This window comes from Ailuropoda melanoleuca, unplaced genomic scaffold (assembly GCF_002007445.2).
Source record: "Ailuropoda melanoleuca isolate Jingjing unplaced genomic scaffold, ASM200744v2 unplaced-scaffold5950, whole genome shotgun sequence".
In the NCBI taxonomy this organism is placed as follows: Eukaryota; Metazoa; Chordata; class Mammalia; order Carnivora; family Ursidae; genus Ailuropoda; species Ailuropoda melanoleuca.
In genome coordinates, this window is record NW_023233281.1 from 48,011 (window position 1) to 75,715 (window position 27,705).

A 27,705-nucleotide genomic window follows, 5' to 3' on the forward strand; every position below is an offset into this window, starting at 1 on the left:
CCACACTTGGCACTTCCTGATTTTCATTTTTTCCAACACATCGACGTTTGCCTCCTAAGATCAGGCTGATGAGTGATGATGCTGGCCACGAATTTGGGGCGAGGCAGTCTCTGTGGCTATATATAGCATCTTCCCAGGCCATAAATGGGAGGGAGGGCTGGGCATTTGGAGGGAGAAATAGCTTCGCCTTCTTCAGCCAGAGCCGCGTCGTGGGTGAGCGGGGCGAGGCAGGGCTTCTCTCCTCTTGGCCTTTTCCCTTTCTCTCTGGGTAAGTTTTCTTTTCTCTTTCCTTTTCTAATTTGGGGCTTTGCAAGAAGGACTAGCAGTGTGTGCTGAGGCGGGTAGCAGTCCGATTTCCTAAGTGGACCCGTTTCAGGGGAGGGCCGTGTTAGCACGCTCAGGGAAACAGAGGAGACAGCAAATGATTCAGCCTGAGGTCTGCGTTTCTTGGACTAGATTTTAGGACTTGCTTTGTTTCCCACAGTCACGATCTCAACTGTCATGACATGCCGTCCCCTCAGAGCCCTGGCCTGTCAGCCCCGAGCTCTGCAGTGTCTCCCGGGGGGGTGCCCCGAGCCCATTCATTGAGGTCTGCAATTTCATGAAAGCCTGAGCCATGAAGGAGTCTCTGGGGACAGTGCAGATTTGAAAAGGTGTGAAATAAAACTGGCGATTTTCTGAAGAGAAAGAGAGAATCAGGCCCTTAGCATCGCCCTGGACGCTGATATCTGGGGGACGGGAAAGAAGGCTGCTCTCAGCCTCCACAGGCTTTCGGCTTCGAACGACAGCTTCTCACGGCTGTCTTCTCGTCTGTACTTTGTGACGAGCTGTAATCCTGCAGAATCCCTCGGCCGATGGAGCCTGGCGCCTTCCCCCACGGCCTTGGAGCTGCGCCTGCAGGGAGGGTGGTGGTGGTGGTGGGGCCTGTGCCCAGAAGGCAGGCCTGGGAGGGCAGTGGGGCTCAGGGATGTGGGGTCGCTGCAGCTGGGAGGGCTTCACTTTCCCACTTCCCAGGCTCAGCCCTTGCTTCCCAAGCACGAGTGACATAGGTATCAAAGAGTAACTAGAGCAAAGATCATTTACATGGATTTTTAAATAAACCAGGCAACAAATGTACCTGGAGCCAATGCTGAATGAGGGGTGCTGGTTCTTTACCAAAATGAGGAGAATTTGGGGGTAAACTGTAACAGAATGGAATATTTCTCTAGTTGGTGATGATGGCAACTGTGTGGGTTGCTGGAAAGTTCTCCTGTCCAGGAAGCTGCACATGATCTGGTCGCTCGATTGAATTTGATCCTGCTGGAGGGTTAGCACAGAAGGACTCAGGGTCCTTGGAAGCCAGATTGCTCTGTGGCTGCAAGGACAGCCCTCTGCCACTCCTGCCGCGGCCCCAAAAGGTTATTTGGAGAAACACTGCATAAATCTAGCTGCCGGGAATCAGATGTCACACCATGGTGGATTTCTCTTTGAGGATGATTTTAAGAGGGATTTTGTGCTCAGTGACCGTTTCTTTTGTTGCTGGACAGTTTGGAAAAAGCTTCGGGGAAAGTAGACCCCAGTGCCAACGAGCTTGGGCAAAGCCCATCTTGAGGTCTTAGGGTTTAGTTACTTGGGGGCCTAGTCCCGTCGTGTGTGCCAACTAATCCTATTTCTTCCTTTCGAAAAGCTTTCATCGACTTCAACACTTTTAGGTGCATAAACAACAGTGTCTTTTATTAGGTGGAAGTCAGTACATTGTAGTTGAAATGTTTCCACGAATTACAATCCTTCTTGGTGGCATAAAAGATGGTTCCAGACACCCTTCACAGGAAGGCGTTAGGTCTAGGCATGTCATAGACGCACGGTCCCCAGTACTTGAGGACAGGCTCGCATTTCACTCTGGTGTTGTCATTCTGAGATGTGTGGGAAGCCTTGTGTGAGTGGTATGGATGGGTGGGTGCTGGGGTGCTGGGGGCAGAGTCAGAGGGCGAGGTGGGACGTTGGCTGTGTCCGATGGACCAGGGACCTGGGCGGATGATTTTCACCCTCGAGAGCTCTGTTTCCGCACAGGGAAGGCCGACATTCAAGCAGGACAGAATGAGATCATCCACGTCAGACTGTGGAATCTCCCGTGGCTTCGGATGAATGCCTTGTGCCCTGGGCCGCAGCTGCAGAGCGTGTGCTGAGTTTGCAGCGAGCAGATTTCCAAACGAGCTCATTGCTCCTGCTCCGGGGTGCTCAGGGACAACGGGGGAGGCTCTGAGACATGAGGTTCCCGGAGTGACCTGGGCGTGGGCTTGGCTGTGTGGTGGGCCTGCTGCTCTGTCTGGGCTGCCCATGGCATTGGGAAAAGCCAGCCCAGGCCGGGGAGTGGGGGCGGGAGCCAAGGACACATTGGCACAAGGGTCGACCATAGGACGTGAGCTTGCTGCCATCCTTGGAGCCGGGGGCCTCTGAGATGGTCCTGTCCTTGAAATGCAGTGCTCTGTGATTTGAGCTTGGGTGCCGCCTCGCAGGTGCTCCCCGTGTCTGTGGAGTGAGAGATGGGTAGAACCAAGGATAATCCCATTTGCAGAGTCCCCGAAAGCTCCTGACGGTGACGGCCCTCAGCATGGTGTCGCATTAGGTGGGAGTAAATGCAGTCAAGTGTTCTATTGCTGTCGTGGGCCGCAGCTGCCTTGGGTGGGGAGAGAAGCTATAGCATGTGCTGGTCAGAGTGAGGAACACAGGAGCCCCGTGCACTTGATTCCAGCTCCATGGTGCTAATTGTTACAAAGTATACGCTTCTCACACGGGAAGTGTTGAGGACTTGCAGGCCCACACAGGCGTGTGTCGAGTGAGGTCAGCGATACACCGAGTGCTGATCGCCCACGGAGCACGGACGGGATGCTGCGGAGGAGTTAACGGGGTCACCGGGCTGTGAGGGAAGCTTATCTTTCACGCTCAGAACATAAGCACAGGTCCCGTTGAGTGCGCCTTACTCTTTTTTGGGGCGGCAGCTCCCCCAGTTTAAACATGTCAAGATAGCCTATCCTCTCTTATCATCTGGGCCATTTTTAGACTCTTCCCTTGGCGAAGAGATGCAAACAGGTCTGAAGGTTAACTCAGCAGAAATGTAAGTGACTATTGAGACGGGACATGACCCCGGGCATGACAGCAGCTGTGGCCGCGGTCCTCATTTGTGCTGTAGTGGCCTTTTCCTCCATCGGGGCAGGTGTGGTCGGGAGAGGAGACTGCTTCACACTGGTGAGATGTGTCGCCTGACCCTGGTCTGACTTCCGCTCAGGGAGCTAACCCCAGCACAGCCATGGACTCCAGAGATAATCAGTGCAAGGATGCCTTTATGGGCGGGAAGCTTTTCTTGCCGATTCACCTTGATTGACTCACTGGAAAGCCCACCGAGCTGCAGTTGAGAATATTCCAGATGGTAAAGTGACCGGATGTGTTTGTTTCAATACCTTTTCTGACCTACACCATTCACTTCATCACAGCAACAGCAAAGCACCGTGTGGTAGGGACACCTACCAATTTTGGTTGTTTGATATCCCAGGCCAAGCACAGTGCCAAGCATTCCGTAGAAGCAGTTTGGAATATCAGAGTTTGGGGGGTGAGAAGGGCGCCCAAGGCCACGTCCCCATGCAGGCTCAGAATTCAATCCCAGGTCTATCAGATGTAAGCCTGTGCTCTTGACCACGTTATGACGCCTCTGTCAAAGCTGGGGTGGAACGGAGAGGGTCTGTTTTCACTGAGTTCCATTAGATGCTGCATTCTGTCACATACTCATCATCAGATTGATGCTAGCCTGATGTAAAACATGTGCTGGACCCTCAGTGCGTATGTAGTGGTTGCCTGGCTAGTTGATTTTTAGGAGGAAAAATTGGTATTAGTGTGGCAAAGTATAAAAGACCCAGAAATAGAGATTTGATGGCCTCTGGGTGGGCCAGCCCTTTCTACGTGTTCTTAGGGAAATCCTTTCTCCTTTCTGGCGTCATGTCCCCACCCCAAGTACACTAAGGGTTTGGATAATCCCTAAGGATCTTTCCAAGATCTATAATTCTGTACTTCTAGGAAATCGCAGTCTGAAGGAAATTGGCCACGAGGAGTCCGCATGGAGGATGTTCTGTATGTGGTTGGCTTTCTAATGCACACTCAAAGCTCTGAGCGGTGGGGTGGTGGAGGGAGCAGGTGCAGCTGTCCCATCTCAGGGCGGCACCTGCCCCTGGTCCACTGCTGGTCTGTGTCTCTGTTGTCCCTGGCGCTGGGGCATGGGGCCCTGCTTTAGAATTCCTTCTTTAAATTGGGGCAGATTATTCTAATTTAAACACAAAGGACAAAAGTGGAGCTCAGATTTGGAATTCCTTCGTTCCTTTATTTCAGAAGTTAGTTATCACCGAGATTTAGGAATACCATCTAGGTTACATTTTAGAGAGGGTTGAGTAAGCCCAGTAAGTTGGGGCTGTATTTATTTTGGGTGAGCATAGGCTGCAAATGGCCCAGTGTCCAATGCCTGCCCTCCTTCAATTCCCAGACTCCACACTGCAGTATGGATTTCAGTCATTTCTTGTTTCCAGAGAATTTAACCAAAATGTTTTGGTTAATTTGGTTAGAATTTAACCTCTGGCTTTCTTGCTGGTCCCAGCCCTGCTCCTGCCCACCCCTGCCATGCGAATCTACACGTAACCAGTGAGATGCTATTTTAGAAGAATGGATCTGGACAGTGTCCTGGAGATGAATTACCTTTCCAGGTCCTGTTTTGAGCAGTGAAGATCCCCAGCGCCCGGGCAGATGCAGAAAGCCCCCATGTGTGGTTGCAGTCTTTCCAGAGCGATCTCGTTAAGTGTCTTCAAGCATCCTGAGCTCCTGTGTTTTCCTGCCTCCTACCTTTGCTCATGGAATGCCCTGCCCCCTGCCCCATCTCCATCTGTCAGCCTGTCCATGGTCAAGGCTCTTCTCAAGCGTCATCTCTTTCAGGGGACCTCGCTTGGCTGCCCTCTGTCCTGTTATGTGTGCTCCCTCCTTGCTTCCCAGAGCAGTTTGGAACTCCCTCTGCTCTTATCTTGTATTCTAAGTATGTGTTTACTTCTCTTATCTGTGTTTTATTTTTATTCTTATCACTCACATTGCTTTTCATGTTGCCTTGAACAGCTAGGTATTCTATAAATATTTGTTGAACTCACAATTAAAAGAAACATAGTCTTCTGATTTTCATAGAAGCAAACAAAACAGGATATCCAGTCCCAGGGAACCTACTAGGCATCCAACTTGTAGCCCGAGATTATTTTCACTTATACAGTGTTTCTTTCATCCTTCCTTCCCTGAATGAATGTTACTAATTGAAGGTGATTTTCTTCTTCGGAACAACTGGAAATTCCGGTGTAGAAATCGCGGGAGCAGGACTGCATTTGAGAGGGAACTCAGTGCTGTTTGACACATTCTTTGCTCGTAGGTGCACACGAAGATGTCAATTGTTGCAGTGCCCTTCTACCAAAAGCGACACAAACACTATGACCAGTCATACCGCAATGTTCAGACAAGGTACCTTCTGGATGAGTATGCTGCAAAAAAGTAAGTTGAAATTCTGGGGTTGGACTGGTAGAGCTTTGATTGTGGGTGTCTGGCATTAAAGAAGCTTTATCCAGTCCCCCGCACCCTGGACATGAACTGGTTTGGGGAGGGTCAGGGATGGTATGCTCCTTGCACTGGAGGGGGAATTCAGCTCTCCTGGCTGCACAGCAAACTCCGTGTGGAGCACTGCTGGGATCCTGGTGGATCCTGGTGGATCCCGGTGGATCCCCGTGAATCCTGTTAGACTGGCTCTGAGCCCCTCGTTTAGATTATGAAGGCAGAGACTTTTTAGTAAGTGGTCCTTGACTTTGCTCCTCTTCACACATCTTGCAGAACTAGGATCTGAAAAGTCACCAACACAGAAGGGAAGCGAGAAGGGACAATGGGAAGAATGTCAGTGGGAGAGAAGCTCAGGGGGGCAAAGTAAAGCTCACATGGAGGCTGATGTCAGTAGTTTTGCCATAATAATAATAAATGAAGCAAAAAGGGAAATGTATTCCCTGCCTCAGGGGCTGGTGCGAAGGCACAGATCTTGTGCCAGTTCTGGAGCATAGCATCCTCGGGGACGTGCTACACGTGCCTGGGTGCAGACGTCCGAGGTCTCTGGGACCCAGGAGATGGCCATGCTGACCAACAGAAGACAGTGTGGGCGTGCCGTGCCCTGGCCTCTGGAGCGTGTGTGTGTCACCAGCACCCTATATTTAGACCTGCCTATGGCCCTTGTGTTCCATTGCCATCCCTGTAACAGCCGCAGAGCCAAGCCCTCCCAGTAGCCTCTGGGAGCTCCAAATCCCTCCAGATATATATAATTGTGGCGTTAGGCCAAAACCGCGGCGGGAGGCACTCGCGGGCACGGATGGAAAATGGGCAAGGGTAGTGTGAAGCCGCCCCTCTGAGGACGTGCCTGTGCAGATGGGGGCTGTACCTGCGCAGGGACGTAGGTTTCTCTGTGTGCGCACATGTATGTGAGCGTGCATGCGTATATGTGCATACACGTGCTGGCGTGCTCAGAAAGGCAGGTACACGTGTGCCTGCACACGTGTACACTTGCTCATTCGTGCTCGTGTGCCTGCATGGTTCAAGGCTGACTTGCATGCAGGAGAAAGGGGGTGCAGCTTGTTAGGATGAATTCACACAACCCTCTAACACATCTGATTGTTTCCGTGTCCATCCAGGCGCGCCTCCACCCGCTCATCTTCCCAGAAGTCTTTCTCCCAGAAGTCTTTCTCCCAGAAGTCGTCTTCCCAGAGAGCGTCCGGCCAGGCGGCGTTTGGAGGGACGACCTGCAGTATCTGCGCAAAGAGACTGAGCACCGATGCGGTGGAAGAGGAGGAGCACGAGAGGAAAAAGAGGTAATGCTCCATTCCCCCCTCCCGTGCCTAGCGCTGTGGCGTCGCAGCCCCGCAGCGGGGGCTCCGGTGAGGGTCTGTGGCCACAGAAGGGACAGGGACAGGCTGTTAGCAGAGAGCGCCCCCGAGAATCAGGAGGGTCATGCTTGCATCTCGAGAAGGCGATCAGCTGCCGCTGTGCAGTGCCCGGCTTGTTCTCGCCCATCTCTATCTCTGTGAGTCCTACAGGACAACCGTGCCGGGCGTTTTCCAGCTCGTTCTGCACAACAGAACCTGCCCACAGGGCCAGGCACGTGGTGGCGTCCCGTGTCTGCGCTCTCTCCTGTTCCACACTGCGCCCACCACTTTCTGCACAGAACAGGTTTCTCCCATGAAAGTGCCACACCTGACAGGTTGAAGTTCATGTCAAGTTTCCACTGACAGCCTCTTTAACTGAGGCTGTTGACTCCTGACAAGGTGATCTCCCAGAGAGGCGCCAGCATTTCCAGCGGGTGTCTGAGTGGAAACATTGTGACGGTTCTGCACACGGCTGTGCCCAGCATTGCAGGGGACTCAGCTCATGGAGGAAAATGTCCCAGGAATGACATGGATTAACGAGGACGTCAGTCTTCAAATTATTTCCAGGTCACAGAGAAACAGGTGGTGATTTTACAAGAACAAAATAGTGAAGCATCTCATCAACGCTGTTATACCTGCTCTATTTTGTCCCTCACCTCCCCCCACTATTTCTAGAAAATTTTCTCTGTATTCTGATCATTTACAACCTGAAGAAGACAGAATCTGGCAAACATGTTTCATTTTGAACCCTGCACTACAATGAAGGGATCTGTGTAACAAAAATGGGCAGCGGAAAATATCAGGCTTTCTTTTGCTCACTTTGAATGATCTTTTAAATGCCTCATGAGCATTTTGCCATGTACATTTTATGGTAAAGCGAGGATTTCTCTTGTGAGAGAATCACTTCAAAATGTACACATTACCCAAATCTGGATTTTCTGCTATTGGACTACTTAAAAAATGGTTTTATCTTTATCTAGGGTGTGGGTGTGGGGAGTGAGAAGTCTAGACCTTTACAATTTTATTAATTACCCTTGTGGACCTTGAACATGTCACAGAAACTTTCTATCCCTCGATTTCCATGGGAGTGAATGGGGGAAAGTCATCTTGCATTAACTGGAGTGGTCAGGGAGTGGGTTACCGTGGTTTTGGCAATAATGACTTTTGGGACAATCCCCGCTGTTGGAAGTCTTTCTGAGACACGAGGCTCCTCTCCTGAAGTAGTCAGTTGACCCCCAGCATGTATGTGGGTGATTGCCTGTGTCGCTGTGCCTTGTTTTGTTTCTCCCCTACTGAGGCAGGTGCTAGTTCCATGTATGGGACAAACCCGTCCTTCTTGAAAGATGAATCGTGGGTGCATCGGTTTGAATCACTGCTATGTCTTTGTATAAAATAAAAACCAAGGAGGCATTGGCATGCTCTGAGGATCTCAGCATGGCCTTCTGGAGGATAAAGCGGATTAGAAATACCCCTTTGATGCCTTTCCTTCTGTCCTAGGGAAAGATGGGCCTCCATGCGTCATGCCTGGGCTGAGTGTGGGGCGCGTCGCTAAGCATCAGTGTGTGATGGGTGACCTTCTGCAGGAGAGGGCCCGGGGTGGGCGTGGCCATGGGCCAGATGGTTCTGGGCTCACAAAGGCGGCACTCGGGCCAGAACGACGGCACCTCATTCTCGACTCTTACAAATCAGGAAGCTGAATTTTTATCTGAATCCTTTTTATTCTTCTGAAACACGGACGTATCTGCATTTGTTGATTCAGGAGGCTTTAATGCAGCCCTATGTTCATTCAGAAACACAGCCTCCCCGGGAAAACAGGCGGGTTTTACGAGCGCAGTGCAGAAGAAAGCGCACACGGGGGGCTCAGGCTCTCCTGACATTGTCTGTGTTGGCCTGGCTTTATTCAGCCGCCAGCCCAGCAGCGCCTAAGCACTGGGTGTCAGACCCCCGGGCGGCCAAGCTCCTTGCCTTATCGATGGGGAGACGGCATCCTGAGAAGGCGGAGTGAGTTGCTCTGGTTACAGTCTTTACTGAGCACCAGCCACGTGTGAGTCGTCATGGGGTCCAGAGGTGTAAATGGGTCCATTTTTAGGGGCCTCAGACTCCCTTTGTGACTCTGCATCCGTTCCTGTAATTGTTCATTGTGCTCCACGTGTGCTGCGGCCCTGCGAGCCCCTCCAGTGTAATGGGGCCGGAAGTGGCCCCATCACGGGCACGTGGCTGCTTGCAGCAACCTGCCAAAGAACGTGGGCTTCTGAGTGCTGCTGACTGTGCGCTTCTCCTGGTAAAAGGAGGGCTGGTGCATCTTCCGTAACTGCTTTATTTACGAGTCGTACACCTGCCCTTCTTGCAACCGCTTTATGTATGGTATTAGCCACTAGCCAGGCCGTGGTCTTGAAAGAAAGAGATAAATATAAGCAGAGGGGCCCCTGGGAGGCTCAGTGGGTGAAACGTCTGCCTTCAGCTCAGGTCACGATCCTTGGGTTCTGGGATTGAGCCCCGTGCTGGGCTCCCTTCTCAGGCGGGAGCCTGCTTCTCCCTCTGCCTCTGCCTGCCACTCCCCTGCTTGTGCTCATGTTCTCTCTTCCACTCTGACAAATAAATAAATAAATAAATAAATTAAAAAGAAAAAAAGCAGAAACAGCGTTTCTCCATTCCTCTTTTTGCGCCCCACTGGAGAAAATCCTGGGGGAGAGCACATGTGGTCTCCAGACCTTCCATAACCACTCAGCCTTTCTGCATGTTGTGAGAGTAACGTCACTTTTTCTCCCCGGCAGGTACCAGTCCCTGGTGGCGGCTTATGGGGAAGCCAAGCGGGAGCGTTTCCTCCGGGAGCTGGCTGAGATGGAGGAAAACGTGCACGTGGCACGCTCACAGGCTCAGGATAAGCTGGACAAATATGCCATTCAGGAGATGGTAGGGGGACCTCTGGGGCTCCTTGTGAGGCATGGGTCTGGTCGTGAGTCATCTGCGTGACGTGTGTATGGCCTGTCGGCAGAGAGCCTTGCCTGCCCATGCTGAGCCCCCTTCCTGCAGCGCACTGACCTGTCCTTGCTTCCTGGGGCAGGTGGAGGACAAGCTGGCTGGGGACAGGCACTCGTACTTGGAGCGGATGCGCCGGGCCCCCGAGATCCTGGTGCGCCTGAGGTCCCACACCGTCTGGGAGAGGATGTCTGTGAAACTGTGCTTCACCGTGCAAGGGTTCCCCACCCCTGTAGTGCAGTGGTGAGTGCAGGGTTTCCTGCCCCCAGGTCCGAGGCGGGTCGTGCCGCACTCTCTTAAGGGTCTGGTAACAGTTGGCGCCAACGTGGAGAGGAAGAAGATCCACTTGAAGGGAACGCGTGGCACACACCCCATTCCATTGCCCACCTTGTGTGAAACTCCACGGGACGTACATTTATAAATACTCACAGTGGTCCACTGTAAATACCATGTCTGCACTTTTAGTGAAATTGACTCAACTGAGTTTTTGGAGGATTTTTAATTAAGAGTAAGTTCCTTCAGATAATCTGTGTTTACGTGAGTGGCTCTGCTTTCAATTCTTGGAAGACTCATGGGTGGAGATCCGAACAGCACGGCGGTGGGGCCGTGTGCGGTGCTGTGGTTGATAGCACCTGGTGATGTCAAGAATCAAGTCTCCAGGCCCCACAGACCCTTGTGTTTCTCCATCTGTTGCAGACCTGTTTGTTTCCCACTTGCTGGAAGTGATAATGACATTCCCCAAGTTTGTAGCCTGCTGCAAAAACCATACACATTTTACTTGTAACCTGACTGGGGGGCTCAGCCCAGATCAGAAAACTAGCACCTGGTCCTGTGCTGTTTGCCAGGCAGGTGGTGGAGGCAGAGACCCACTGACTCCCGGTCTCAGGGAGACGAGGTCCTGCTGTCCTGGGTGGGGCGTGGAGGCCAGCTTCGTGCAGTCAGGATCCAGTGGAACTCTCCAGAGAAGCTGGCCTGGGACCCAGCTACCGCTAGCAACATTCTTTCCTTAGGGAATGATTATCCCAAATTCCTCATGAAGTCCAAGGGCACCTGTGGCACTCTCTGTCGCAGGTTGAGGATGGCCCAGATAGGCTGAATTCTGCAGGAGCTGCTCTCTCCTAAGCGGACAGATAGACATGGGCCCTGGGTCACTCCCCTAGCTCCTGCGCTGTGCCCACCGACCAAGGTCCTGGGAAGTGGAGTTTACAGATTCAGGGCGATAGCATCCTGAGGGGCTGTGAAGAAGGCTGGGACAAAATGCAAATTCCACTCTGCCTTTGCACTAACGTAAGTGTTTCCCTCATGCAGGTATAAAAACGGTAGTTTGATCTGCCAAGCAGGAGAGCCGGGCAAGTACAGAATCGAGAGCAAGTACGGCGTGCACACGCTGGAGATCAACAGGTAAGGTGTCGGGGGCATGGCGGGCGCCCTGGGACACCTGCTTCAAATAGTGATCCAAACACAGGAGAGACATTGTAGTTAGAAATGGGAGGTCAGGGCTCACCACATTCGTGTCTGTGCCTTGGGACTTCAGTGGTATTTCTGACTTAATCTGTGGGAGAAGCTTCCGGAAGCTTGCTGTCCTTGGTGTCGGGCCCCCAGGAGACAAACCTGCAGCTCTGTCGAGGCTCCCACTCTGGGGGCAAAGAGAATAGCTGGTTTAAGGACAGACAGTGGCGTTCAGGTGTGCAGGTGACCATGGATGCAGTAGACTCCCCCACACCTGCCCAGCAAGGGGCCATGTTGCGTGCCAGGTTCGGGGACCAGTCCCTAACTAAACCCAGGCTCTTTAAGAGATATAACTTCAACCTTTTTTCTCATAAATCGAACAAATATAGAATACAGAGGAGGAAAATAATAAAAATCATTCATATTTCCCACAGCATCAGTATTTTGATGTATAGATAGCATTTCATTTTCCTTACACAGCACATGCACACACGCACACACTTAGGTTTTTTTTTTTAAAAGTGAGATTCTGCCTTTCTTTTTCTGCTTCTGTGTACACATAGATTTTATTTTATAAGAAGATCTTAACATGGCGCAACCCACCTTTCCTCACAGTGTATCATGCCGTTTTCCCATGGCCCAGCTGTTAAACTCACAGGTAAATGGGGCTCCTTACTGCTCTGTAATTAGGGACCACAACCAGAGACCTGGGTTTGGAGCCCCGATCTCCCGTGTACCTTGTGACTTTGGAGGGGTCATTAACTTTTCCTGAACTGTAATGCTTTTATCTGAAAATCATTATCAAGAGAAAGATGATAAAAATTTTATCTTTTCTGTTGGCTTAATGGGAACGATCATGAAGACAAAATAAGACCATATATATTTTTGTATGTTACATAAACATGCAGTGAGTGTGTATGTAGTAAGTTATATCAAGTCCTTTCCAGGAAAACATGAGGTATACTAATATAAATGCAAAAAATCAGTAAGACATTGGAATATATAACTTTATTATTACTAACTTGTAGAGTGACCACATCATTAGGCTCAGTTTACTTAGAAGTAAAATAATATAATTGTCAGTAAAATGGTCCCACTGATATAATCCCCAAGGTGACTTGGAGAAGTCACAAGTTAGTACGACAGAGCATTCATCACAGAACCTTCTCCCTGATGCATTCTTCGACCGAGGGGATTCTTTCCTTCTTTATTAAGAGATTTTATACATTGGTTCTGTTGAAGAAAAGGTTACTCCGACGTGCTCCATCTGCGTGACCACTGCATGGGGCTGAGGCTGGCACACCAGAAGGGAAGTGTGGTGTGCACCCCAGGAGCAGGTGGGGCACGCAGGGAAATCATGGGGAGGAAGTGTCGGGGTGGGGGCTCTGCCAGACCAACCTTGCAGGCTTCTTGCTGAAGGCGGGCCAGGTGATGGGATTCATTTGGGGAGGGGGTGACGAGGCGCCTGCTCAGACACGGGGTGATGGTCCCCCCTGAGCTGACTCAGCAGTGTTCCTGCACTTGAGGACAAGGCCCAGGGCTGAGGTTCAGAGGAGCCTAACCCTTCCAGGAGGAAGTCCGCCAGCTCCCCCTTCCCACCCCGTGGGAGGATGGTTTTACCATATTTCTTTGCTTTTCTGCCTTGTGCTTACTGGTTCTTCCTCTGCCTCCTGCCTGTTTTCTCCCTCCTTCTGTTTCGCAACTTCGGACTTGGGGTGGGAGCCCAGGCTTGAGCCCCTCCAGGCGCTGCCCGCCCGGCACGCCCAGGAGTGCACCTGCAGGGAGCGCCCGCCAGCCGCCAGCTCCAGGCTCCGCAGCGTCCCTGCTCCTCACGTGGCCAGCCTCCTCATCAGTCAGACAAGGCCTTGGATGAGCCTCTGGAGGAGGCCTGGCAGGTTTCCCATCACGAGAACCAGCACTCCACCTACAGATTACTCAGAACAGGTGTTAGAAAGTTGTAATTAAGATGAAAATTTGTGACAAGTCATTACCCTGGTTTCCCAGGTAAATTTGAGGCTCTTTCAAGAAGCTGGAGGGCCTGGCCTTCTGGGCTTTCTGGTGCTGTTTACTGAGAACCTACTGTGTGCCAGGCACTGGTCCAGATGCTTGGGATACAGCACCAAAACCAAGGTCCTCTTCTTTGAGGTCTTACAATCTGGCATAAGGAGGTGAATAGTAAGCACAATAAAAAAGTGAATTCTATAGTAAATCAGGAGGCCGCGGTACTGGGCATGGGGAGTAGTGGGGACCTGTTGGTGGCGGGCTGGGCTGGTGAGGTGGGCACGGGTTCTACGCAGGTGCTGGAGGGAGACCAGTGCGAGGTGGGATGATTGGACGTGGGGTATTGGTGGGAAGGGTGCCACTGGGATGAGGCAGGCTGTGGGCTGCAGGTCTGCGGGCACGCTCGTGCAGAGGGTTGGGGTCTTCTCACCATGGGATTGGGATGTGCTGGCCCCTTGCTGCAATTCTCAGAGAATAATGTTCTCTCCTTCTATTTCCAAACTTTGTGACTATTTCAGTAGCCAGAAAGCCACACTGTGTAGAAGGAGAACATTGCCCTCATTGTGGCGAATGTGCATGTGTTTAGGGCTGTCTCTTCTCTAACCGGGGTGCACCGTGGCCGCTTAGGGGTCCCTGGGTCAGCCTGAGGCTTCAGCCAGCTTGCTTCTGAGTTAATAACTGCATTTACAAGGGAAAGCCATTTCCTGTTCTCAAGTATGAAAATTCTCTTATCCTGGGGATAATACTGGCTTTGAACCCAGCAGACTGATAAACCTGTGAGTCTGTCAGTTGTAAGTTTGCAGACTGAGGCCCGGGATGCTGTCATTCCCAGCTCAGCAGCCCAGGACCCACCTCAGATACACTTGAACTTTTGCGGAGAGGGACTTATCCAGCACTGCTGTCTGCCTGGGGACCCTGTCCCAGCTGAAGAGTGAAGGGGGAGCCCGCCATCTCCACGCGGCTCAGCTGTTCATACCAAACTGCTGAGTTGCCGTCATTTGATCCGTGGCCGTTTCAAGTGCAATGGAATGTGCAGGCTCCTAGGGAGGGAGGGAGCTCCCCCTTTGGGTGCTTGGGTGACGCTTACTCCTATGAATACTCTCTGGCCACTGCCTGAATTCTTCAAGTGCTTCTGACCCTTTGGTGCTGTTTGAATTTAGACTGTAATCGACACGATTTTATATGCTCGTAAGATTTTCCCTGGAGACTCATAATGTGAATTCTGTTTCTTCGCAGAATTTTAATGCTGCTCTCATGTTTTCATGAAAGCACAAAGAACGCCCTCGCGTGTGTTGTTTCCAGCACCACACCTGCCCCCTCCCCGCGGCTCCCCCCGCACTGCTTCTGGGCTGACCTCCTGGGCATTTTAGTTTAGACTTCCATATATATAATTCTACTGTGAGTTAAATTGTAAATCCAGTGTGGACACCGCTTCCAGTGGAAGGACACTGGGCCCGAGTCCCCAGGACAGGTCATGGTTGACGTAAGCATTTGTCCGATTACCCTCCTGAAAGGAGGTCAGATGGCATGACTATCTCCATGCAGTTGCTCTGGGGACACTTGGAGACTCGGAGATGCACAAGTGCCCCACGGAAGTTTGTAAAGATTGAGACTTCTTGTCTTTTCTGGGAACCCGTCCAAACAGAACATAAAACCCTCTGCCTCTTACCACGTGCTCACAATTTCTCACAGCAGGGTGGGTGGGCCAGAAGCAGGCTCTAGGGGCTGGCCGGGTGCTGCCTCTTGCTGCGGCCTTGGGGAGGACAGAGGAATGGAGTCCTGCTGGGGTGTGGGAAGGCATATGGGTCCCCAGATTACCCGTGGACAAAATTTGGAGTAGGGCACGGTCTCCTCAAAATCTGCATGCCTGGCCTGTCCATCCCTTTGCTTGTACGCTGCGCCCACCCCGGGTCCCGTCCTCCCTGCAGCCTGCATGCGGCACTGGCTCAGGGCAGCACAGGGGAGCCCAGCCCCGAGTCCAGACAGGCACACTTGCTCATCACCTGTGTGTGTCCCAGTGTAGTTTGTGCAATAGGAAACATTTGCAAAGGAGAAATGCAGAAACAATGAGATAAGAGTAAACATCCCAGAAGCAAGGACTCACACCTTCACACCCAGCAGGTTGTCTTTACTCCCTCCATGGGGCACGGGGACGCATGGGGACCATTGCAGTAAAGCAGTGGGTCTGAATACACTTCCTTACACCCCAGAGGACACCGTGGATCCTTTTCTGGGTAAACGCACATGCACGCATCCACACACGGAAGGACAGTCCAGCTCCTAAGTGCAGGCTTCCTTCTCCCCAGCCCCATCCCTCCTGCTAAGTACTATGTGCTAATCAGTCCCTTGACGAGCTTGTCAGTGCTAATGTGTTAGGTGGTTCTCCTCCGTATCTTATTCTCAACTGGAAAACCAGCTCAAGATCTTGTGGGAAATGCTGCTGTGTAGGTGGGCCGCTTCGCCCTCTCCATGGGACTCCTGTCCCTTCCTTCTCCTCTCTGGGCCCTACTTGGTTTACTCCCTTCTCTGTGCCTTCCTGCTTTTCCACCCGCGGGACGATGAGAGAGCAATCAGCTGCCGTTCTCAGCACACTGGAGGTCTGTGCTGTTTTGTTGGACTGTGGAGGCAGAGGAGAGGGCCTTAGTCAAGGGGAGAAAAGGATGCTTCTTTGAAGTTTGGTCCAGGAGTTCGGCTGATATATTCTAATTAATAATATACAAGATAAAGATGGTTCTATACATTACAAAACGTTTTCAAATACACTGTTTTATTTAATTAACAGAGACACCCGAGCAAAGAGTAGGTGCTCGATAGAGGTTTAAGATAGACACGTTTATTTGTTATGAAGTCCACGGGTGAGGCTCGTCAGCCAGGTGTAGCCGAGTCACAGAGCTGACGTGGGAGTGGGGCCCATGCTGCCATCTCCCAGGGCTCCCAGCAGCCTTTCAAGGAGTGTGTGCTTTTGTTGCACTTCTGAAAACTGCTAAAATACAAACCGAGGAAGAAATTGGGAGATTCAGTTTGGAAACTGGGGCACAGTTTGAGAACCGCTGGTACTGACCCGACCCTGAAGGGTTTGTGGCAGAGGGGTCAGGGAGACAATGCGAGATTTATGGTGCTCGAGCCGGCAGCGCCAGTGAGGCCTCTACACACTCTGAGGACTCGCGGAGCATGCAGCAGTAGGAGCCTTCTCCCTCAGGAATGGGTAGCGACATGGGTCGGCTGGGAGCAGGAGACAGTGTCATAGCCCAGAGGGGTCGCCTCCTGGGCTGGACCAGCCCCGCTTGCTGTGGTCTGTGAACAAGTTGGGTGCATTGCTCCTCCTAAGACTGGAGGCCCTGTGTGTTTGCAGTCAGGCTCCAGGTCAGGAGATGTGGATCAATACAGAGCGCTGTGTTTCTCTGCACGTGGCCCCGGCCGGGTGATGCTCCCAGCTGTGCCCAGCTCTCCCTCTTCTCACCTGTTGTGATACAGCCAGGGGGTTGCTGGCTGTAGAGAAAGGTGTGGGGCTAATCCCAGAAGAAGGGTACCTTCCTGTTTGCAGAATGCATTGATGAAAATGTGATGGTTTCATTGTTTAGAAGAAATCACACAAACGCAAAAAAAAATGATAATAATTCAAGCAACGCCTAAGGGTAGGGAAGAGAAGTAATCGTACCTTCTGTGTAAACCCCCAGCCCCAGCCACCCCGACGGTCTGTGTGCAGCGGAGGGCATGCGTGTGCTGGCACAGAATGGTAGTGCTTATGGGGGGAGAAAGCCCCTGTGTTGTGGGAGGGTTATGTGTTTGACTCCATGTCCCTGTTGCCCAGGGATATGGCTGCACCTGCAGTGAGTCTGTAAAGTGTGGGGCGAGCAGCTCCTAATGAGTCCAGCCTAGATCTGCAGATTCGTTGATAGGCTTTGTAGTTGGGCTCGAGTGGCTACACGGTGACCTAGAGACGGTGCGCGGTTTGAACAGCCCCACAGGCGGCGCTCTGTCTGTGCAGTGCTCTGTGCGGCGGTCTGTCTGTGCAGCTCCCTGGAGCAGCGGCAGTGAGAGGAGGCAGGCGGCATGGTCTCTGATGAGTTTTGCGGAGGAAGGGATGGAGTTCTTAGCAGAGAGCGCGGCACCCTGAACCTCCCTCTCCCCGTTATTGGAGACACTGCATGCTTTTTGGTCAAAGGAAGTAGTTTCAGCTCCAAGTGGAACAGGGAAGAAAACCAGGTTACTGACGAGCCCCCAAGAACGGGTTTATATCTGGGGCGTTGGCTCCTTGACGCATTTTAAAAGTAAGACTGGAGTCAACGTTTTCTTTTTTTCTTGCGAGTGGGATTTTGTGTGTAATTTCTCTCCCCAGACTAATATCACGGTCCTGATGCCCACTTCTCAGACAGGTGGTGGAAGCTGCCGGAAAGAGCGCAGATCCTGGAGTCGCATGGACCTTGTTTACCCACGTCTTCAAGTGTCGACTTTCTCACATTAATACATAGTGGTGTGTGTTTTCTGGGGCGCCGGAGGCTATTACGCAAGACGCCAAAGTAGAAGCAACCAGCAGAGGGCCCGGCATTTAGTAAATGCTCAGCAGACACCAGCTCCTCCTCCTTACAGCCCTGGGCCCAGGGGCATTTTCTGGGTTCTGGTGGGAACATAGTTCACAGCCAAGAAAATAAGCTTCAACTTTTGTAAGATCGATTTAGGGCGGTGCGGAGGAGCTCCATCCTGGAGACTCTGGGGTCTGGTGGTTGCTGGTCATTGTTCTTTCTGGGGTGGACACGCATCCTCCCTGCGGCTCCTTAACGGTTCAGTTCAGACACCTTCAGGACACCCTGGGGTGGCTGCTTCATATCTGGGTGAGCATGTAGTTTTGGGGTTTGGGGCGTAATCTCCCATACACATGGATATTCCTAGTAGGGAGGGAGGTGGAGTGGATTTTCCTGGAGGTTGAGGTCAGCAGAGGCTTCCCACTGGCAAGATAAAGCCACGAATTCTACCCAGATAGAAAAATGTAACCAGCGGGGAGGAGAGACTTCCCCTTGAGGATGAAGTGCCCATATGTACGGTTTCCCTCAAAGACAAAGGCAAGCCACACTCTGGAGCCAGACCTCGCCGTGTCTATAATTAATACCTTGTTCTGAGGATAGAGCTGGCATTGTTCTTAAATCACTCATGAACAAAGGATCTAGGTCACACGAGTGGCTTTCGAGGAACGCTCGTGTTCGAGTCTGGGCCACTGGCTTCCAGAGCAGTCCCACAGTGCATTTAGGATGCCGCCTTGCTTTCTGTCTCCAAGGGCAAACTTTGACGATACAGCAACGTACTCGGCGGTGGCCACAAACGGGTACGGGCAGGTGTCGACCAACGCTGCCGTGGTGGTGAGAAGTGAGTTGTCCTCCTGGGGTGGGCGGCGCGCCTCACGCCTTCTGCGTCTGTCCGTGCCCTTCACCTGGTTCTCTTGCAGGGTTCCACGGAGACGAGGAGCCATGGCATTCGGTGGGACTCCCAATTGGATGTAAGTCAATAGTTTTCCTTTTTGTGCAGAAAAATGTGTAGTGACATAGCATGCGATTACAAAAAAAGTATTTTCTAAGGGTCAAATCTTTTTTTAAAATCATATTTCAAAGACTCTTCCAAGTCTTTCCTGGCAGTGTTAGTTCGTGGACAGTCTGTTCCTGTGTCATTCTGTGGGGCCAGGTGGAATTTTAAGACACTGGAGAAATTGGGAGACATTACATTTTTGAATTGGGGGGAAAACATGACCGGAATGCAGGCTCCTGTCACAGCGTCCTGCTGCCACCCGAACCTCCATGCCCGTTTAGAGCAAGCAGCCAGGTAGATCAGGACGAGGAAGTGAAGCGGATGTTTGCTCTGAAGCTGGCTCCAGCCGGCCTCTAGAGGGTTGACCGCTCTCTTCCTGATGTGTGTGATACGCCCGCAGCATGTGTGACTCCTCTGTACCCCACTGTCTTACGTACCCCCCCCCCCAAAGTGTTCCTTCTCTGCACTGTGAGTGTGTGTGCAGGGCTGCCGGCTGCTCCGTGGTGCTGGGAAGCCATATGCCACCCGCCTGGGCCCTGTTTCCAGGGTGACCTGCGGGGGCCTGTCATGGGGTGGTCAGGTGTCTCTGCAGCCAGCAGACAGGGAAGCCGGGCTGACCCGAGTCTGGTGAGCGTGGCAAAGGCCGCCGTGCCTGTAGTCCCTCTAGGACCAGAACATGGTAAACCCGCTTACTGCGGCTCTTCCATGGTTTGGGAATGAGGTTCAGGATTGACCTGTCCTCCCAGAAGAACAGCTGTGTACTCCTACAGCAGCATTGACTGTGTCATAATCTGGGGTCCGGATGCTACAGGTCAGGTGTGGGTGCGGGAAGACCTGACGGAAGCAGTGCCTGAGGGGAAAGCCTTTCTGGCAGCCGCTGCACACCTGGGTGTCGTTGGTTTTTGGTCATTTCTGTGTCAGTTGTGTTGAATTGTTGTGTGCCCGACACCTGGGGTTGTGTAAGACCACGGGTGGGCGAGCAGGACAAGTTCAGGGCCACACAGGGTGGGGAGGAGGGGTGACCTGAGAATGTGTGTGTTGGGGAGTGTCTGACGGTGCCCCCAGAATCCACGGACGGCACAGAGTCTGCTGCGTGGATGGCCCTGAAGTGCGGGAGAAGCTGGCAGGTAGCTCAGAAGCCATCCCCGGGTCCCTCCCCTGTTGCAATTCTGTCTAAATAGAAACTTGGCAGTATTTACAACGTACTGAAGTGTACGGATCACAGCATAATAGATGCCCACATATTCACCACCCATATTCAACACATGTGAATATTTTGCCATTTTATTCAGTTATTTTTTTAAAAATCGAAGTCCAATTGTCATCACACAAAACTAACCATTTCAGATGTACACTTTGGTGACCCTTGGTTATTTTTAGGAGCTAAGGGCATCAGGAGGTGATGGAACTCCACCCCCTTCCCTCCTGCTCCTCCCCTGCGACCTCCTATGAAGAAACCACCTCTGAAAATTCCCAGCTATTTAGAAAAATCTCCCTTGCAGGTGTTGCTAAATCATTGATTTTTTTTTTTGAAAATTTCCTGGGCATTTTCTCCTGAAATATACCCCCCACACTAATCATTATATTTTTGAGACTTAATTTTGCTCCTTCTGGATGTAGTGAATTCGTTTTGTGCGCAGTATAAAGGGTGTTGTGGGTGATGCATACACCACTGTGCGTTCTGAAGACCAGAACGCTGCGGGCACAGAGTCCAGGTGACCTTCCCGGAGCCCCACAGGCTGGATTTCAGCCCTCTGGTCTCAACGTGTGACTTGCGCTTCATGTGGCCTCCCTGTGCCTCTGCACCCTCTGGCCTGGAGGACGAGCCGTGTCTCCATGATGGGTCTTCTGATCCCTCAGACAGGGGCTCAGTCCGCTCCTCCACAGACAGGGGGCTCAGACCACAGGCGTCTACTTCTTACAGCTCGGATAAGTCAGAGGTCACAGTGTCGGCCAAGTGGGGGAGTCCCTCTTCCTGTTGTGCAGGTGGCACCTTCTTGTCACGTCTGCACACAGAAAGCCGGGGTCTCCTCATGGAGCCCATTGTCATGACCTCATGCTAACCCTCAACACCTTCCAAGGACCCCACCTCCTAGTACCTTCTCCCTGGGGCGGAGGGCTTTGACGTGTGATTCGGGGACACACATTTATTCCCTGACACAGCTCTCTTGAGGGTGCGAATGCATGTGGTCGTGGGGAAGTGTGCGTCTGCCGAGCGTGACCCTGCTGCCCGTCCCGCTGTAACCATGTCCCCCTCATGTGCACAGTGCCCCCTTCGTCCGTGATTCCGTACATGCACTTCGACGTCCAGTTTTTGGAGAAGTTTGGGGTCACTTTCAGGAGAGAAGGCGAGACCGTCACTCTCAAGTGCACTCTGCTGGTGACCCCGGAGCTGAAGAGGGTGCAGCCGCGCGCCGAGTGGTACAGAGACGGTGAGTGCCATGCAGGGACAGCCCCCCAGCCGGGGACGCTCTTCAGAGCGCCACGCACTGCTGATCTCGGCGTCCTGGGGGTGAGAACGCATGGTAAGCTTGAGTGCTGGTGTGGCATTCGCGCCCAGCACGGTGGTTGCCGCAGCCTGCGCGGTGAGCAGAGAGAGTGGGAACTCGGGGCCTGCTGTGTACCTTGACCTTCACCTCGGGGACGTGGGGAGGGAAACAGGGATGCCCGAATTTAGATGAGGCATAGGAGATTTTTTATAGCTTCACAGTGATTAAACAGAGCAAGGGAGGTAGGTGTCTATATCTGCCTGTTTTTCCTCGGCTGAAACAACCCCTCACATTTATTAGAGCCTGTTGAGTGCTGGACTCTGTTCTGAGTGTGACGCTTTTCTTCCAGCAGGTCTCTGAGAGAAGGATGGTGTTGTAGCTCCCAGTGACAGGTGGGGGCCTCCTTCCAGGGGCAGGGCTGGTGCAGATTCCCCCTTCCTCTCCCGCCTGCACCCTTCTGCGGGGCTGTCCTCACTGCCCTGTGCTTGTGGACGGTGCAAGGGAGTTTTCCTTCATCTTCTCTGGGGGGGGGGCTCCTGAAGGAAACTGGCTTTCTGTGGAATCAGTGAGACTGTCCTGCTTATATTTACTTGGGACCTAACACAATGCAAACTATTACAAAGAAACACACTCCAGCCTGCCCAGAAGATATTTATAATCCAGCTGGGGGAACTAGAACTATAAAGCAATGTCTTTTTAAAGTGTGAGAAATGTCCCAGAACAGGGTGTGACGATTTGCCAAAGACATGACACTGACTGCGTGTGCTGACAATGTGGAGCCCAGCGAGGGGGAGAGACTCTTTGCGATGACAGAGGAGACTTAATTTACCCTCTGCAGTTCTAATTTAAGACATAAGATCTGACTGAAGTTCCAAGATTCTAATTTACCCTTTCTGGGGAGAATGGAATAGATTCAAGGAGAGTTTTCATTGGACCCCCCGAGGATAGTGATGTCAGTTTTGGAGTGTTTCCTAGTGACTAGAAAGCCTGGATTCCCAGAGACGTGGCCTCGACGGGTGTGCAAGGAGCACACTGCTCAGAGCTGCCGACAGGCCTCTTCCCCGTGTCTAGCTGGATCCTTGCGGAAGTTAGGAGGCTTAGCTGAGCAAAGTGCCCCACGTCCACAGTCATGCTCAGATCTTCATGGGCTCTGGGATTCAAGTGGAGACCAGCACAGACCATTCTCTCTGGCTTATTTCTAGACATTAAACTGCAAGGAGATTTTTTTTTTTTTTGTCTTTAGAATTAATGTGCTTTGAGCCACCGGGTGACTGGTACACCCCCAGGTGATGTCAATCCAAGGAATGCCACCCCCTGTCAGGCACGGCAGGTGTGCCGTGCAAACGGCATGTGGACTTGGGGGCCCAATATAAGGTGGATTAGGACTCGAATCTCATCAGAGAGGAAAACCGAGGTTACTTATGATAAAACCTTAGGTGTGATTTGTACATGAGGCCGATTTGGCAAGTCACGAGACAGTTATGGAGCCAGTGGTGGGGTGGGCCTCTGCTCAGGGAACGGGCCAGACCTTCCCTCCGACTGAAGCTGCATTCAGCCGAGCGCCCAGGTCTCACATTATGCAGGGGCTGCACATTTCCTGTGAACAGCCCTTTCTCCTTCAGCGTGTGACGAGCTTTGCCAGAGAGAAGCAGGTCCTCCAGAGCAGGTGCCTGGACAGTAGCCCACCATGAGTAACCTGGAGTCCTAGTCCATCCAGCTACTCTAACAAAAATACCACAGCCCCGGGCAGCTTGAACATCATACTGACTCCCCACACTCGTGGGGGCTGGGGGTCCAAGATCCAGGCGCTGGGACTCCGCTCCCAGTGAGGACTCCCCTACTGGCTTGCAGCCTGGGGAGCCTTTCCTTTCTGCTCCAAATTAATGACTTCATTGTCCTGTCTCACTCGTTCCTGCCTGGAGTATTACATTTTAAAATTGTACGTTGCATTACATCGTGTTATAATATATTTCTATTGTACTTACCTGTGTATCAGGTCCTGTGCTAATTCCTCTGGGAAAGAGAGAAAAACTGATAAAATATCTTAAAATATTTGTTTTTCTGACACTTTCGACACTTTCTTTTCACAGTGCTGACTAGTGGGCTTGGTCTCTTGGGCACCGTGAAGGAAAAGTTAATACTCTGTGCACAGAGTCCTTCATGGGGCAGAGTACTCCCGAGCCTGCCAGTCAAGTTTGAGACATTAAAAATATAAACATAGCTCCTTTTTCTTATACACATGTGGTTTTCATTGCAGAAAACCCCAAATTATAATTCGTTCACCAAAAATCACTCTTACCACTCAGCTATAGAATATATCTCTGTCTGCGCATGTATGTTTAAAACAGGGAAGATACCTTCACTTTGAAATGTCCTTCACGTAACAAAACGCCATACCTGTGTCTCCATGACAGTAATTATCCTGTGGCCGTTAGCTGGAGGACACTGTGCCCCATTATACAGTAGTCTGTATTTGCCCCAGGTCTCGGTGTTGGAGTTGATTTATTTTTTTCCCGTTAGGAACGATTCTCGAATGCAGTCACCATCGCGCACCTGTTCACTACATCGGGGCCCCTTCTTACAATGTGTGTAGGCGCCCAGACAGCATGCCTGCTTGAAGGCTTTTGGCTCATGTTCCCACTTGTGTGCCATGTGGCCGCTCCCATGGGCCGGAGGTGGTGGCTTCTCCTGTCCTTTCCAAGCATGGACATAGCCGTGTGGTTGTGTTTGCCCGACGAGGAGGGGGACAGTGGGTGGTCCTTCTTTTGTTGGATGTTTCTTCCTGGGTTTCCGTGTTACCTCCAGAAAACCATGGCGATGGACATGGTGAGACCCTGCAGGGTGCACAGGGGCAGGCAGCTGGGCCCCGGTCCACCACCATCCCTGCAGGCAGAGACACGCTCTCTCCCTCCCTCCCGACACTGATCTTCGTCTTGCCCTGCGGATGCTTCTTCCCTTGCCATCGGCCGTTGTGTGTGTGCTCCTTTGTAAAACACGGCTCTCTGATCATTCTGAGGATGAAGCTTCCTTCCTCTGTGTCAGGCTCGAAAGCCTCCCCCCCAACCCCAGGGCACCTTTGTCCACTTTTATGGCCTGATTTCCTTGATGGTTTCTTTCTTTTTTTTTTTTTTAAATATTTTATTTATTTATTCGACAGAGATAGAGACAGCCTGCGAGAGAGGGAACACAAGCAGGGGGAGTGGGAGAGGAAGAAGCAGGCTCACAGCGGAGGAGCCTGATGTGGGGCTCGATCCCGTAATGCTGGGATCACGCCCTGAGCCGAAGGCAGACGCTTAACCGCTGTGCCACCCAGGCGCCCCTCCTTGATGGTTTCTGAAGCAGTCCTGCACTGAACGCTCTTTCAGATGTGCTGCTGAAGGAGTCCAAGTGGACCAAGATGTTCTTTGGAGAAGGCCAGGCCTCCCTGTCCTTCAGCCACCTGAACAAGGACGACGAGGGCCTGTACACCCTGAGGATTGTGTCCAGAGGGGGCATCAGCGAGCACAGTGCCTTCATGTTTGTCCGAGGTACGTGGCTGCAGGTGTGCAAGCGGCATGGGGAGGGCCCGAGCGTGGGAGGATGGCGGGACCTCAGAGGAGGACGGAGCAGGTGCGTGTGCAGGGCGGCTCACTGCCTCCTTGCACACCTCCTGACGGTGATGGCGGTATTCCTGTCCTGCGTGCATGCCAGCTCGTGTCTGACAATCAGTCCATGACGTAAGGAAGATGTAATCAGATCAGAATCCTAACTTTTGTCTCTCTGTTGATAAATTGGTAGAATTCATAAAATGACTTCTAAGCATGAACATGCCTGTGTTGCTAATTCTGAAGAGAATTCAAGAGCAGAGAGGGGTCCTGAGTAGGGAATGCCAGTGAGGGGTGCCCCCTCATGCCTCAGGCTTGCTCATGAGGCGAGACCACGATGCTAGAACTGTTGTTACCCCCAGCACCGACCTCAGCGAGTGTGTGTTTATGATGCCAGCTGTGGGGCTGGTATATGCTAAGAGCTTCACATTCAGGAGTCCGTGTGCAGCTCCATTTGCTCCTCATGTATTCCCACGGGGGCTTCACGACTCCCACTTTATGGAAAGGAGAACCGGAGTCATGATATAGCAGGCAGGGTTAGACGTTGTGCACGTACATGCTGGGCATGCACGCGTTTCATACCCGTGCTGTAGAAAACGGACACTGGATCCGTGAACTGGATAAAATTACGTATATCCTGTGTATACAATGCACCTAGATGTACACACACACACACACACACACACACACACACGTGTATCTGTGCATATACAGAGACACATACATGCACGCACATATGTTATCTAAAACTCTTACACCAATCTTGTAAGCCAGTGCTATAATTCTGTCTCAAGAGCAGATGTGGAGGCTCAGAGGGGTTTCTGCAGGGTGGAGGCTTAGGGATGCCTCCTCCCCAGGGCCCAGCTGAGCCACCCTGAGGACCCCAGAACACTTGGTTCTAGCTGGCAGGCACTGCTGTCCTGAGCCTGCGGCCCACGAGGGTGGCTGCCCTCCAGTCTGACGGCCCGGCCAGCCTTACCCGCCCCTTGCTCACAGTTTCCTGTGCCTTTACGCCTCCCGCCAGCTCCAGGTTACATGTGCCTGGAGTAACCCTATCCGCATATTATTGTTTCCAAACTGTAACTGTTGGATCAAAGCATAAAAGAAAGGTTGTATCATCAGGAAATATTATAACTTTAAAAAAAAGGGAACACATGTAAAACAAATCCAGTCATCCTCTCCACCCCCACGAAACAACATAAACCTGCAGGGCTGGGGTTTTAGACCCTTCCACAAAGTTTTAACCATTTTTATTAGGTTGGCATTAAAGTGTACCTTTCCGTTCTCTGTGTATGCCTCCTGGCGAGAGGTTTCGCCCCATAAAAAGGCAATAAATACAACATAGCTGAGATGGCTTGCTTATTCAGCACTGGTAGCAGGAGGAAAATAATGCACGTATGGGGGAGTTTAACTGTCCTGATTACTTCCTGAGGATTCTGAATGTGAAAGAAAATATTTGGCTCAGTGTCAAGGAATCCTTAGCTTTTAATATGCTGAGGAAAATCGAACAAGACAGTACAACAGTCACGGTTACCCAGTAAGTACAGACTGCCGATAAGAAAATGAAAGGTTTGGTGTGTCCACTTTCCGACTAGTGCTGCTGGCCTTCGGTGCCCCTGTAATGAACATCTGAGAACCAAACGTACCTGCAGCACGTTCACCAGCAGGTTATGAAAGATTTAGTATAGTACAGACCCAAATATCTGTTCACAGCTCGCAGAAAAGAGGCATTTTAAGTCCTCAATCTTGTAAGGATTTATTTATTTATTTATTTAGCCAGCATACAGCACATCATTAGTTTTTGATGTAGTGGTCAATGATTCATTAGTTGCATATAACACCCTGTGCTTGTTTCAACACGTGCTCTCCTTAATACCCATCACCCTGTTACCCCATCCTCCAAACCCCCTCCCCTTTGAAACCCTCAGTTTGTTTCCTGGGGTCCATAGACTCTCTTGGTTTGTCCCCCTCTCTGGTTTCTCTCCCTTCAACTTTCCTTCCCTTCCCCTATGGTCCTCCATGCTATTCCTTATGTTCCACATATGAGTGAAACCATTTGATAATTGTCTTTCTCTGCTTGACTTACTTCAGATAGCATTATCCCCTCCAGTTCCATCCATGTCGATGCAAATGGTGGGTAGTCATCCTTTCTGATGGCTGAGTAATATTCCATCGTGTATATGAATCACATCTTCTTTATCCATTCGTCTGTTGGTACAGCCACTCTGGAAAACAGTATGGAGGTTCCTCAAAAAGTTAAAAAAACAGTATGGAGGTTCCTCAAAAAGTTAAAAATAGAGCTACCCTATGACCCAGCAATTGCACTACTGGGTGTTTACCCCAAAGATACAGATGTAGTGAAAAGAAGGGGCATGTGCACCCCAATGTTCATAGCAGCAATGTCCACAATACCAAGCTGTGAAAGGAGGTGAGATGCCCTTCAACAGATGAATGGATAAAGATGTGGTTCATATATACAAAGGATTTTGAAAGGTAGAAGTGTCTAAAGTAATATTTCTCAGGTGTTAAAAAGGACACATTATTATCATCATTTCTTCAGTCAGTTTTGGACATGACATTATGTGACAACCTATCAAGAGATGGTGACATTTGATTTTGAAATCAATTATGAAAAATCATAGACTTGAGTGTTTTTCAATTATGAAAAATCATAGACTTGAGTATTTTATAGAGGATAGAATGTTTTTGACTTTAAATACTCATAAATATGTTTAT

The 27,705-nt window shown here is 51.3% G+C and overlaps 1 protein-coding gene across 1 annotated transcript in view; it reads left to right on the top strand.

The window, feature by feature from the left end:
- The window catches only part of MYOM2 (myomesin 2), a 106,197-nt gene that overhangs the window by 20,254 nt on the left and 58,238 nt on the right, over nucleotides 1-27,705 (top strand). The window contains exons 5-13 of the mRNA XM_034652412.1: nucleotides 5,426-5,544; nucleotides 6,720-6,896; nucleotides 9,725-9,863; nucleotides 10,015-10,172; nucleotides 11,238-11,330; nucleotides 18,652-18,740; nucleotides 18,820-18,870; nucleotides 21,164-21,328; nucleotides 24,751-24,912. Of these exons, the coding sequence (XP_034508303.1) occupies nucleotides 5,426-5,544; nucleotides 6,720-6,896; nucleotides 9,725-9,863; nucleotides 10,015-10,172; nucleotides 11,238-11,330; nucleotides 18,652-18,740; nucleotides 18,820-18,870; nucleotides 21,164-21,328; nucleotides 24,751-24,912 (1,153 nt within the window). The remainder of the gene's footprint in view (nucleotides 1-5,425; nucleotides 5,545-6,719; nucleotides 6,897-9,724; nucleotides 9,864-10,014; nucleotides 10,173-11,237; nucleotides 11,331-18,651; nucleotides 18,741-18,819; nucleotides 18,871-21,163; nucleotides 21,329-24,750; nucleotides 24,913-27,705) is intronic.